This window comes from Protopterus annectens, chromosome 2.part0, assembly GCF_019279795.1.
Source record: "Protopterus annectens isolate FY-2018-M chromosome 2.part0, PAN1.0, whole genome shotgun sequence".
NCBI lineage: Eukaryota > Metazoa > Chordata > Ceratodontiformes > Protopteridae > Protopterus > Protopterus annectens.
In genome coordinates, this window is record NC_056728.1 from 325974271 (window position 1) to 325989270 (window position 15000).

The window sequence follows — 15000 nt, forward strand, 5'->3', positions numbered from 1 at the left end:
TACTTGACAATGATGATTTTGTGTACTTTGCTGACAGAGTTGGAGATACTTTCAGGTAAGAAATTTATTATTTTATGTATTTTTCTTAACTAAGGTAGAACACTAATAATGCAAGACAAATTAAAAATATATATTCTATGTAATGTAAAGTTGTAACCAAATCAAACAGTAAGTAGTGTAACTAATAACAGAATGATGTAATGTAAAATTGCAACCAAATCAAACAGTAAGTAGTGTAACTAATAACAGAATGATGTAATGTAAAGTTGTAACTAAATCGAACAGTAAGTAGTGTAACTAATAACAGAATGATGTAATGTAAAGTTGTAACTAAATCAAACAGTAAGTAGTGTAACTAATAACAGAATGATGTAATGTAAAGTTGTAACTAAATCAAACAGTAAGTAGTGTAACTAATAACAGAATGATGTAATGTAAAGTTGTAACTAAATCAAACAGTAAGTAGTGTAACTAATAACAGAATGACAACGAAGAGCATATTAGTGGTGACAGTGAGTAGCAAACATAATGAGGGAATAGTACAGCATCAAACATATATAGGTGATGGGGGAACATAGTTTGGGCATTAGTACCGAGAAAGCAAGATCTGTTGCATGAAGTTTCATTTGAAAGGGTTGAAAGAAACAGGATTGAAGTGGTTTGGGGATCCAAGGTCTTTAGAGATGATTCTCCTGGACAGTCTTTTAGAAAAGAAGGGGGGAAAATTTAAGTAAATGAGTTTGCCAACAAAAAAGGTAATTACTATTGTAGGCCAAAGGTGTAAATATAGTAGTGAATAATTAATTTTATTAATAAGGTATTTTAATCCTTTCAAAATATCACTTTTCAATCAAAGTAGCATGCTGAATTAAACGTAGAAATGTTTTACTAAGCATACTTTAGCACAGTACTTTCAAACATTTTTCTAATAATGGAATGAGTACAATGCCACTATTTGCTTGTATTCAGGGCCGTCAAACTAAAACAATATCATCACCTTTTGCTCACACTGTGTACACAAAATGCTTATTTAAAAAATATCAAAAGCAGTACCTGAAACAAGATAACTTTTTCAGTTATTTTTTGTTTGATTTCATCGGTAGTTACTAGACATGAAAACCAGGAGGCCATTAATGAGTTTAGCCCAAATTCCCAATTGCCCCAAAGCATTGTCTGGTTAAATAACTTTCTCCAAGCCCACACAGTAAGCAAATGAAGGCTGAGGGAATCATATCTTGCACTGCAGGACATAGCTTGTAAAGCACCTCATAGACCTAATAACCCACAGCATGAAATGACCGTCTATTGCTACAGCAGCTCTGGAAGGAGTATGTGTTTCTTTGTACATGATATGAAAACCAAAAAAGAAAAAAAAAAACAATACAAAAGAGGTAATTCAAACAGTGAAGCAGAAGAGATGAAGAAATTAGCAAGGTTGGAAGTATAACCAGTTGTATAATGCCATGTAGCCAACGCAGATAAATGCAACATTAGCTTATGTGGCAAAAAAGAAAATGCAATAAAATTGCCAGTGTAAGAAATGTGTAAGAGTCCTGAGGGAGAAAATATCAGCACATACTTTTATGAGTAGACAAAGGACTCCTAAGTCCCTTTGTGGGGATTGTGTATTATTGTGCTTGTACTTTATCACTTTTGGGGTCATTTAATTTCAGAAAAGGGAAAATTAGTTTTGCTGCAGTCTCAGCACAAAAATAGTACTTTAGATAAAACAGCACATTCACCATTTTAGTTATTTATTTATTTACGTATGATTACCAGTGAAGTTCAGCTAGGTCACACAAGACCCCTTTTCAGCAGACTCCCTGGGAGAAAAGCTTCAGAATACATTTTTAAGAATATAGAATGACGATATTAATACAACGTAGGTTGTAGTACTATGATTCAATGTTATGAGATAGCGTAGACAACATTTCCTGAAAACCTGAAATCCAGAGTTCATAATTTACAGCTCTGAATGAGATCTAGCAATTCCAGAAGAAACATACTCCCTAGGTCTTGAGAGAAGATGAAAGAAAGGACACAATTTTTATCCAGGAGAGGTGGAGAAGGAGCAGAAACTAGTTTTATTTTTGTATTGTATGAAAGCTTTTCAGTGCACCATGTTCATATAATTATATTTATATGACTGTGAATCACTGAAGAGCTTCCCAATTCTTAGCTGAGTGTAACCAGAATGAGGTTTTAGTACATTCAGTACACTTCCCGTGAGGTTTTACTTCATTGAGTACACGTCCCATGAGGTTTTAGTTCATTGAGTACACTTCCCGTGAGGTTTTACTTCATTGAGTACACATCCCATGAGGTTTTAGTTCATTGAGTACACTTCCCGTGAGGTTTTACTTCATTGAGTACACGTCCCATGAGGTTTTAGTTCATTGAGTACACGTCCCATGAGGATTTAGTTCATTGAGTACACTTCCCGTGAGGTTTTACTTCATTGAGTACACATCCCATGAGGTTTTAGTTCATTGAGTACACTTCCCGTGAGGTTTTAGTTCATTGAGTACACGTCCCATGAGGTTTTAGTTCATTGAGTACACTTCCCTGAGCTGCAGCTTCTCATTCACTGCTCTTCATAAGGAATCCCTGTCAACATGGTTTCTGTTTGTACACCAGCCGTGATTCAAACTATTTGAGCTTATCTTTATACATTGTGGTTGCTGCTGCTTTATTTATTAGAAGATTGAGTGAATAATGAGCTTACAAATCCTGTTTGCATAATAATGCATTTGTCATATGAAATGCAAGCCGTTTCTCACATGTGAAGTACAACTTTGAACATTACTCCGAAAATATATGTTCTCCTTTCTTATCTTCTGTTTTCAGATGGAAAGGTGAAAATGTTGCTACAACTGAAGTTGCTAGCCTTATCAGTACGTTAGATTATATACAAGAAGCCAATGTGTATGGAGTGACTGTACCAGGTAAAACATTTTGAATTATTTTAAAATATTTGGTCTAAATTCTTTAATGGTTTATCCAATATACAAGCAATTTGTTTTAAATACATACCTCTTTCACTGGAATATAGTATAATAACAGAAATTACTTAAAAGTTCTTTTTTTTGTGTGTGTGTGTGTGTGTGGAAGGCAAGCTCCATCTGGGATTGTCACCCCAACATCTGTTGCTATATAAGTTAGCACATCTTTGGCTTCCATTCAACAGAGAAAAAGCATACACTTTTATAGTAACAGAAAGTAAGCATTCCCTGTTTATCAAGTAAGAGCAAATTCAAAAACGACAAAACTGTTGTAGCTCTGAGTACCCTGTTTTGGCAAAACAGCACAATAAAAACAATGGACCAGACTCCAATAGTTGCTCTCAGTGTAAGTCTGCTTGATTCCGAAAGAGTAGCTCTCAATGTTAAGTGACTTACTTTGCTGTAAGGCCTATCTATAAATAGACTTGCAGAGGGGGCTAGATTTCAAAACACCTGCTCTCAGCCTGCTCTCAGTGTAAGAGGTCACTTAAACTGAGAGCAAGGTTTTAGAATCTGGCCCATTGTGTTTGTAAAATCCTCAATTTAAGTAGTTATGCACTGGAATACTACTCGAATCCCATATTTAGCAGACTTGATTTAAATACCTGCAATCAGAAAAGAATAGTTTATCCTCTATATCTGAGCATATAAGAATACATGCATAATACCATTTTTACATAGTACAAGGAGTCTATATAAATACAATTATTTCCTGTTACTATGGAATGCTTTAGAAATTATTTTAAAACTGTAAGCAAAAACTTCCTAACTTTGTATAGCATTATTAATATATGAAGTTTAATACATGTAATGACCGATACAAAGATAAAAGGACTGGTAGAAATGTCCTGCGGCTTATTCCATTAGGAGTCGCCAGAGCAGATCATCGGTCTGCAAATTGATTGGCAGTGAAGTTTTTACAGTGTCAAGTTGCCAGCCCAGTGACCAACCTTCACAGGAGGCACACACACACACACACACACACACACACACACACACACACACACCTACTGCATGTCTTTAAAACTCAGTCAGCTGCAGGGAGGACATGCAGACTCTGAACAGAAGGCTCACCAGCCAAGAATCGAACCAGAGAGCCTCTTGCTGTGAGGTCACAATGCTAGCCACTGCACTACCAAAATCTAAACTCATACCCTTCTTTTTATTAGAACACTGAATCAATTCTTTGCACATATCATAATGTGTTTAGTCCTGTGTTTTGCAGTAGAACATATTTAGTAAAGGTAACCAATAAAAAAGGTGTTTGTGTTGAAAAACTATGTTTTCTGCATGTGTTGCACAAAAAAGATATGCAGATGAAGAAATTAAAATATGGTATATATTAACAGCAGACATTCGGTTTACTATCACAGGGGAAGTAGAGCTTTCAGTGTCACAGATTCTTGCATATTATATAACGGATGCCTATCACTTCACATGGTTCTGATGATCAGTTATGATAGTAGAATGTTCACAGTGGAAGTTCTGAATATAGTGAAACTGAACTGGCCAACCCATAAACTAATGGGCTATTCTGAATGGGATGGCACCTACTAGCTTTATACAGGAGCAGTAATTAGGTCAACACTGGGTAAACTGTCTCATAAAGCATACTGGGGGGAGAGGCAGAAAGAGAAGGTGAAAGACACAAAAACATAGGCAGACCTAGAAAGTGGCATAGTCCTCTAGTTACTGCTATGCAGAAGTAAAGGTTGATGTATTGAAATGCACAAGCATTTCAATGCCAGCAATGTGAAAATCAACATACCAAAAAATCCACGGTATTGAGGAAAAAGATCACATAAGCAAAAAACAGTTTCCTTTTGTCATCTGTTAACCAAACGTCTACCTCTAAATTTAGACATACTTTGTCTGAGTTGTGGCAGTGCTAGAGAAAGGTATGGTGTAAAGCTGAGGTTAAGAGGAAGGCAGAGTTAGGATTAGCTTCACTTTGCCTTCTGCACCCACCTTATTAATGCATGTTAACCATAACCCTAGGCTTTGCTCTTATTTCCAACCTACACTTCAGTTTAGAAAACCCCTTTCTGTGACACTAGCACTACACAAGAAACTGGGACATACACCTGACATAGCAGCACACATGCATAACATTAAATATGCCCCCTTCCCTAGCCCTTACTGTAACCCTAACTCCACAAGCACTCATACACACAGTCCCACCTCTAGTGCCAAAATGTTTGGTTTATCTGACAGGTCTGGCATTAAAATCCCAATCCTAGACTTAACCTTATTTGCTTGAGTAGATCTTCCTTATTTTGACAGTTGTAACACTCGATGATCATACCTCTTAATTTTTCAAGCAGTTCACTATGGTGAACAATTAAAGATTTGACAGAATGAATGACATCCCTACGCAGACATCAAATTAATCTTTGACAGGAATACACATGCACTATATTGGGTATTTATAATGCACACACACAAATATATATATATATATATATATATATATATATATATATATATATATATGTACACACACACCAGCATGGTCTCAACTGGCATATGCCTGTAAAAGTGAATAAAGGACTCAACAAATAAGTAACTCAAATTTACATGTCAGTCCTTTGCCTTGGGATGTCTAAAGCATTGTGCTAAGGGAAAAGTTTTGAAGAGGTATTAATACAACAATACAAGATGAGTAATTAAAACTACAGGTATATTAAGAAAACTTCTCTCACACAGACACACACACTCACACACACACACACACACACACACACACACACACACACACACACACACACACACACACACACACACACGTCATACATTGTTCGACATCTGCTTCTACTTTATCCTTCGAGAACTGTTTTTATAATAGCTAGTGTCACAAGCATAACAAGTACAGTTCTTTTAAAATTACTCAATCCATTTGGGTCCTGTGAAATCTTGTTTCAGCTAAATTATCAGATCTCATTTATTATCAGCACAAAAAGCAATAGCACCTATGCTTTATTATATTTTCTGTAAATATTTGCACTAATAATTTTATTTTAATTCAATTGTATGTATAACCAGGAGTTACATACTTGAATCTTTTGTAGAACCTAAGTTTTGAAGGCAAAAAACAATGATATTCAAATTTTGGACACTAAAATATCCAGTTTAATTTTTTTCAGAATTTCCAGCTTTGGGAAGAACAAACTGTTGATCTACAAGAGATTCAAGTGGAGATGCAGAAGGGGTTCACTGAATTCAAGTCTAGCACAAGACAGAATCCTTTAAAGATACTTGGGGTGTCTGAAACATGGAAAAAATTACATGTATCGAAGAATGTCATAGATGAGGTGATAGCTACTCAAGGTTCTTCAAAGGAATAAATAAAGAAAGTTATACCCTGGGATTCATTAAACAAAAATGTCCTTGCAGTTACAGTGTACCCACTCCTGCATGGAATATGACCGCAGAGCGATTCAGGAAATAGCCAATCTGACGTGCACGAGCCTGCCAACACTGTTCCTGCATGGAAAGCTGTGCAGAATGCTAATTACCTCATTTGCTGGTGAAAACCATGCAAATGAGGTGAATTAGCACTTCAGGAAGCAGGCAGGCATCCGTGCAGGAACAGTGCTAGTTGCAGAAATGTGTTTGGTTACTAACCGAAAACATTTCTGCAAATAACAAAATGGAGGCATGACAACTCAAATAAAAGCATGTATTATAAACTTTAGGAATGCCAATGGCCAAATATATGGCCATTGGTATGGGAAAGTATTTAATTTAATAAAAAAGTCAAAGTTTTTTTTGGCTGATCTCTGCCTTTTAAGCATAGCACAACAGCGTGCAAATGGGATTGTGCCAAAAATAAACAAAAAATACTAAAACTCAATTTCAGGGGAAATCTGCATTTTTCTATTATAGTCAATGGCATGCAGAATCAAAACATTACCAGGCAACACTGGTTGTCATGGGTCAGAGCAGTAACTATGTACAAAGGCAGTGGGGTATGCAAATGAACCGTGTAGGTGCTAGAACAGGATGGTGTAGGCAGGAGGAGCAACTAATATGAAAAGGGGGTGTGTCATGCTTGCTGTAAGCACACTGGTGCTCCATTGCCTGGGTTTGCACTTAGCTAAGCACAGCTAAGCAAGGGGGGGGGGGGTGTCTGAGGCTGTAATGTCTTACAGCATGAAATGAAGACCGTGTTCGCATTCAGGGGAGGGCCATTTCTGCTAAAATGTGTTTGCCTTAGCTAAATGGGTGTGCACAGCGCGCACTGAGACTTAAAAAAAAAAAAAACAGAAATAGCAGCATTGTTTACATTTCAGCAGCAGGTTTGCGCACCATGCCTCAGAGCTTAAAAGGGGCAGAAATGGGAAGGGGGAAAAGAGAAATAGCAAAATACAGCCACTCAAATAAAAGTAAAATAGCTGGCAGGTGGAATGTCTCAAAGTCAGACAATCACACAGGCAGCATCTTCAGCACACCACTATAAACTATGCAAACACCTTCCAGTCTGTTTTTTCCCACAAACTCTGCACCATAGGTGTACACATATGGGGGAATTTTAACTGATAAAACTAGCAAAAAAATGTTAGCGTCTGCTGTCACTTTGATCTATCAGTATGTGCAAGAGGTCGAGGGTGCTGAGGAGGATAATACAACTGACTCAGACCAAGGAAGAGGAGAAGAGTGTTCAGACCCAGGGTAACCTACCAGGGGCTACATGATCTTGAGATAGTAGAGCACTACAGGGTGGACAGGGACATACTTCAGCAACTCACTGAGCTATGCCAGCCTCACCTCTGACCCAGAACAAACAGAGGGAAACCCATCCCAGTGGATACCAAGGTATGTGTAGCCTTAAGAATACTAGCTACAGGTACTTTCCAAAGATCAACTGGGGATATCATGCGGGTCTCACAGGCATCTGCATCCAGGATGCTCCACCAGTACCTGGATGCCATGCGACCACATGCTGCTGAGCACATTTACTTCCCCAGCATCTGTGAGGGGAGGACCAGCAATATGTGTCTCTTCCACTGTGTAGCAAAATACTAGGTGGTACTGGTACTAGGTGCCACAGACTGCATGCACATCCACATCAAAGCACCACCCGGTGACCAGGGTAGGGTCTACCTAAACCATAAGGGTTTCCACTTCATAGACTGCCAGGTTGTGTGCGATACCCAGGGCATTATCATGAGTGAGTGTGCTGGCAACCATGGAAGCCATCACAACTCCCACATCTGGCATTTGTCACAGTTGTACCAGGCATTTCCTAGTGGGGACATCCCATATGGCCATCTAGTGGGGGATGCTGACTACGCACTGGAACCATGGCTGATAACACCCATCAGAAATGCACACACACCCACACAAGAACACCATAATGAGGCACGCGCACAAACCAGGATCATTATAGACCATGTGTTTGGGATGCTCAGTCATGGTTCATCTGCCTTAACATATCTTGAGGAGCCTTGCAGTACTCTCCAGCCACATGTGCACACATGTTCATAGTATGTACCATGCTACACAATATGATCCTGCAGAAACAGCTGCAGCAGGAACAAAACGGGAAAGGGCCAAACACCCCCCCAACATTGCCAAGGTCTCCACATGCACAGAGGGACTCGGAGGAGGAACATCCTGAGCCTTCCCCTGTAGGCAGATGGAGGCATGCCCAGTATGCCCTGTCCTTGGCAAAGAGGCAATGCATAGCACATACACTGACACTGTAGGGCCTGAGGGACTGATATCTCTCTCTGACTTGCACACACAGTAAAATGGATGCCAAACATCACACCACCTATACCTTACCATGTATAGGCAGTGTATTGCATGCATCCAACATAGTCAGCCCTCAAGCACTGTCCTCACAACTGCCTCAGGCACAAGGTAAGTCAGTCTTCTTAACAATACATGAATGGAGTAGAATGTTCTGATAGCATATATATGGTATTGATGCAAGCATGCAGGGAAATGGGGTGGCTTACTGGGATAGCAGCAGACAACTGACAGCTATGTGGGACAGCAGGAAGTGTATGCCCAGTAAGCCCCGTTTACCCACACTATGCAGTAACGCCCTAGTTGACAAATACCACTGCAGTATATGTGGTGAGCCAAATAACTGGGGGATCATAGGTCACATGCATGGATGTCAAAGTGGGGGTCCCATACTCACCCCCAGCCTCACCTGGCAGATCAGCTGTAGAAAACCATACAGAAATGTCTGGCTAAGGCCCCCACATGGTGTTATCCATGAAATTCCCACTTACAGACTTACATAGTGATATCACAGCAGGTCTGGCAGTGGCAGTATGGCTCTGAAAGGTAAGACGTCTGAAACTAAAAATGTTTATGCCAGAACAATCTGACCTGTGGTCGATATTGTTATGCCTGTAGTCTCAAAGATAGGCACACCACTATGCTCAATGGGACCAAAATGTTAAGCAAATATCAACTCAGTCTGTGCAAATGTGTATTGTGTACAGATGTGTCACATCCCCACCCATAGTCCCATAGAAATGCAATAACATGTCCCTAGCTTTAAGCAGCATCCAACAGAGTGATGGCTCAACACAAACAGAAAGCAGTTGCCAGTAACACCGAGTCAACTTACTGGTGCCATCCCAGGGGTGTCCACTGCCTGGCAACCTGGGAACATATGATCAACAGAATGCACTGCCTTGCTACAGATGGCTTGCATCTGTCACACCTGGCCTATAGTACGCTGGCAAATGCCCATGCCTCACTCATAGTGCCCTGTTAGTGAGTATCATGGGGTCCATAATACCAACATAACACAGTCTACAAAATGCAAAGAAAGGCCATGCTGCTAACAGCTAGGAACAAACCTGCCAGCTTCAGAGAGCCAGAAATCTGGACAAATACATGAATAATGGGGTGATAAAGGTCCAAAGAGAAGGTCACCTTTGAAATACTGCTCTAATGTTAGAAAGTTGATGGAATGATTGTATTAGCATGGAATGTCTGAAGGGTATAAAGTCTGAAACTGCAATGTCAACTGCCAGTAATATCTGACTTTAACTCTGAGTGACTTGCAAAACATGTTTCCTTGAAAACCACACTTGTCTGGGTAACCAACCAGATATATGAGTCATGAATCTGGACATTCTGTGATATTCTGTACAGTCGACAGGCAGGGCTAGGAGTCTAAACATAGGAATGCATTCATTGCAGGCAGCCCTACCCCTAGAAGTTGGGGACATGTCTGTACCCACAGACCCCTGGCCCACAGCCATGGGAAGTAAAACACCCTTCCCTGATTGCTCATCCTATGCAACATCCTGATCCCAAAATGTGGCCAGCCAAGCCAAATGAGGTGGGCCATACATATATGTGAGACACACACACACCTCCAGGCTGGTCAAACAGCCTGACACACACAAGACCCTCCAAGTGCAGTCAACCTTTAAGAAGACCCCTATGCAAAGTACTGGTAGCTATGGGCCAACATATCTGACCCAGGACACCCCTCCACACACATATGTTTGTTAGAGATTATTAATATAAGGCTGAAATTAAGTCTGTTGTAAATACACTGAAAGATAAAGCATAGAATAAAAAGTTTGCTTGACTATATGTATAGAGTTTAGCAATGTAAAATGGGCATTCATACTATATGTATAACAGACAGGCTTCTCTTCACAGCATCAGAAAAAGCTTAACAAAGCAATATTGGAAAGCAAGTATTACATGATTTTCTCATGTTTGCAGAACAAATATCTATTAACAGACATCCTTTTTTGTAAACTCAGCAATACGTGATGTTTTTTCAATAGGAACAGAACAGATGTTTCCTTTTATACTTCTGTTATTCTGATTGCATGCATTTGTGCATTTTCACATCAGCAGAACTGCTGCCAGGACAATAGAAAAGTGTAAAAACAGACATTATGTGACTTCCCACAGAAGGCCAAAAAAGATACCAAGAGGAAATAGCAAAATCTATGTGTGTGACTAGCACTCTGTATAACAACTGTAGTTATTCAGTTATGAGAGAGAGGGACAGAAATAGGTATTTTGTAGAAGTTATCATTCATATCTGTAATGAAGGGAAACTTTGTAAATATATGCTACAATCTGACAGAAAGAGTATGCGCTGTTTGTTATAAAAATAAGTTATCTGTAACTGTGCTTATAGCTGCAAAATATATTTCTTTATGAGTGTGCAATTTGAAAGGCATGGTGCTTTAAACAGACTACAGATGGAGTCATGCAAAGCTGTGTGTCTCTGATTCAGTAGTAAACAGCCAGCAAGACTGTGTGTCTTAAGAAGACTTTGGATCCAGCACAGCATAGAAGCATAGCGCAAATTAAAATAAAGTTTTCTTTGGATCCTGCACAGCATAGCAGCACACACTTAAACTAAATTTTTCAATGGTGACCCTAACGAACGTTCCTAGCCTATATCCAAAAACAGGGGGACTGGGTGGATAATGCCTTGTATAAGGTCACTCCTGTAAAAGCACAGTAACTAACGTTTATGTGAAGTACTTCAGAATTCTACAGTTTCCTACAGTTTGCAGCAATAATACAGTTTATTAGACATCTAAGTCAGGAGTGAGACAGCGGTGCAGGAAGGTAAGCACTGCCATAAATTCTCCAAAAAAGGTACGATACAAAATTGTAAGACTGAAACTGCCAGTTTTGCTGTACCAACTTCACAAGTGACTACAGAGACTTTTCAATCATCTACAGTAAAGCAGCTTGGCCATCTGCCTCTCTTTTGACTGGTAAGAAAATGTTTCTGTTTTACATACAGTATGAATGCCATAGAGGTAATAATAATAATAATAATAATAATAATAATAATAATAACAGAATTAAATGTATATACAGCATATTAACATATGTAAAACCTTATTAGGGCAAGTTGATAGCAAGGCATTATGCAAATGGATTACAATATTTGACTGGTATCTGAAACAAAATCATATGTGGTATAAAAAATGTTTATTGTGTGTACAATGTCATAAAAATACAGTGCATGCCACTATTCAAAGATTAGACTGTACAGACAAAAATTGCAATGGTAAAGAACCAAGAAACGTTAATATGCTGACATTATATTCAAATGTTAGACAGTTATGTTCTGTCACCAGATGTAAAAGGTTTATTTCAGAGTTGCAACAGCAGTTAAATCACTTACTGATAGAACCTCTAGTACATTTTGTTACAAAAGAATGTAATAAACATCTAAAAGACAGACACAATGAGTTCAGGAAGCTTAGACAAGTTATACTTACATCTTTTCAAAAATGCATATGAGTTTTAGATTTAGCAGAACAGGTTACTAAAGAATGTCAGAAAGACCATGCAACATTACAGGAAACTCTTCAACAGCAGTTACAGGATAAAGAAAATAAATTAGCTGAGCTTAAGAGAACATTGGGAAAGAGCAGGAAACTACAGCTGATCTAGACAAAAGAAATATATTTTATAATATGTTTATGTTTTGAAAATGGTTAAGCATACATGCTAAGATCTGATGTATGGACAAATCATTCTTAAATGTTTTACTTTCATTCTGTTAAAGCAAGACATTTATCAGTAGTACAGTAAAATAGACCATATAACTGCTATTCTAATAGCATAGTCAAATGGTACACAACAGTTTTAGTGTATAAAAATCAAATAAAAATAGTTAATAATAAGAGTAAATATTTAAAGTCACAAGACTGACATGCTTAAATAAAGATTTAAAGTCACAAGACTGATGTGCATGTATTTTTTTCCATCTAAAATACATCTGTTACAATGTACAAGAATAACAGGCAGACAACAGCAAATATAAATAATGTAAATATAAATGTGGAATATCTATTTTGTTTTTTACAATTTTTTATAATTGTATAATAACACCACACCAAACAGTTAAAGTTCTGAATTAAAAAAAATAAAATCACAGATGGTATTAGTCAAACAGTTTTTGTAAAATTAATGGCAGGTCAGTTAAATAAATAAATAAATAAATAAATAAATACTAAAATCTATGTAAGCTAATTGTAAAATAATGTCTCTTTATGTAGTATAAACACATAGATATGCACATCACAAATACTTATTAAATGTTTTACAACTACTTTCTAATTTCAAACTGTAAGTGGTTATTAACAGATAGAGTATAAAATGTGAGCTCAGACCTTCCTAGACTAGATGAATAGTTACAGGAAATGTTGGAAAGATAAGATAAACAAGACTGATTGCCAGACAAGTGGCTTTCATTTTTCTTAAAGCATTATTGTTATTAAAATATAATTGTTAAATGTTTACAGGCAACACTATTTGGTAATTGTAACAAAATGTCACAATTGTGTATAGATGTCACTGATAATCTGTTTGCAAGTAAATGTTAAAAGTAAAAAAACCTCAGTTGCATCAAGTACAGCCAGCAGACGGGCTATAGTATACATACAGTTCAAATCAATTGTGCAGGAGGGTATAAATATCTACTTGTGGTAATAAACAGCAAAAGCTTTATAAAAAAATAATTCAATCAGACAAAGGTCCATAGTTTGTTAACCTAATAAAGCAAATAAACAATACTGCAATGCTGCAGGGGGAGGGACACTTTCTCAGTTTTACACTGACTGTACTAGCAGTACTGCACAAGGGTCTGAAATAGAGCTACAGGAAGAAATAATATTTCATTCCAACTTGACAATACTCTTTTAGGGGGGAAGGAAAAAACAGGTATTAGTGCATAAGAAACACTGGTAAACAGGTTAAATCTGAAAGTCCAAGATATTTTATGCTAGTTATTATTGTATTGTTTAGTATTAAATTGTATTTACAACCTGTTAAACTGTAAAGCTATACACAAGATGGTTTAAAATTGCTTTATTACAGCTATACAAGAGAGAGTAAAGATATGTAAAAAATTGAACAAGACTGGTCACTATTTTAATATGTTTTTAGCAAAACAATGTTGGTATAAAAAAGCATGACTATTTCTAATTACTGAGTATGTAGTTTAAAATAACAGGACATATGCCTTTGGTGCCAATTCCACTAGATATTTCTAAAGAGACATAAACATTTTCCAAGAGTTTGCTTAATATTAATGTTATTAAATTTGTAAGATTAGAATAAATGTACTTTATAGTCTTTGTATGCACAAATGCAGAAGAATCCAGTACAACTGATAGTCTTTGTATGTACAAATGCAAAAGAATTCAGTACAAATGAAATTAATGTCTAGTAATGAATATGGGTGAAAAAACATGTTTAAAAAATGGGTCCAGTGTACATACAAGATTAAAATGCATGAATAGCAAACAGTGTGTGTAAATACATACAGTATAGGATACATTGTAATAAGTTCAAAACTAATTTATCAAGTTGTAATATTATCACTGGTTTCAAGTTGCAGTTTTATCATTGGTTTTTGGACCATTGTTTTATCTGTGCTAGTATTGGTTACCCCAGCTAGAAAAAATATATATTAAAATGTATTCATACCGTTAATAGACTAATATGTAAATAGCATTCTTCAGTGTATACTTCACTGTCAAAGTTTATGGGCAGTTCAGAAATATAACCACAATGTTATGGTTAAAATGACATTAAAACTGTATATTTTCAGCAGTGTATAAATGCTTGCATTAGTACATAGTTATTGTCTCTTATATAATAAAAGTAAAGAGTAAATGGAACAGTTCTAAGTCATAAATTAAATTCTGTAATTACAAAATAATAAATTAATCAAGTTAAAAAATAAAACTAAAGCAGACACAGCTCATAACTGATGAAATATTTTCAGAGAATGGTCTGCAAAAGAAAAAGTTGTTAAATACATTCAGTTTTGGTAGTAATACTTGATATAATTGTATTAACTATGTAAAATTGCATTTTGACTTGTATCAAAAGAAGACTAAAGGTTTTGTTTCTTAATGTGTTTTCTATATAATGTGATCAAAAATACATATCAGTATAAAGTGTTTTGAGTATGTTTAAAAAAAGAGGTAATTGTTAGAGATTATGAATATAAGGCTGAAATTAATTC

At 36.9% G+C, this 15000-nt stretch overlaps 1 protein-coding gene across 2 annotated transcripts in view; it reads left to right on the plus strand.

The window, feature by feature from the left end:
• The window catches only part of LOC122793085 (long-chain fatty acid transport protein 6-like), a 937264-nt gene that overhangs the window by 748140 nt on the left and 174124 nt on the right, over positions 1-15000 (plus strand). For both annotated transcript variants that reach the window (XM_044060804.1, XM_044060806.1), the window contains exons 8-9: positions 1-55; positions 2848-2945. The exon at positions 1-55 is cut by the window's left edge and continues 144 nt beyond it. In XM_044060804.1, the coding sequence (XP_043916739.1) occupies positions 1-55; positions 2848-2945 (153 nt within the window). The remainder of the gene's footprint in view (positions 56-2847; positions 2946-15000) is intronic.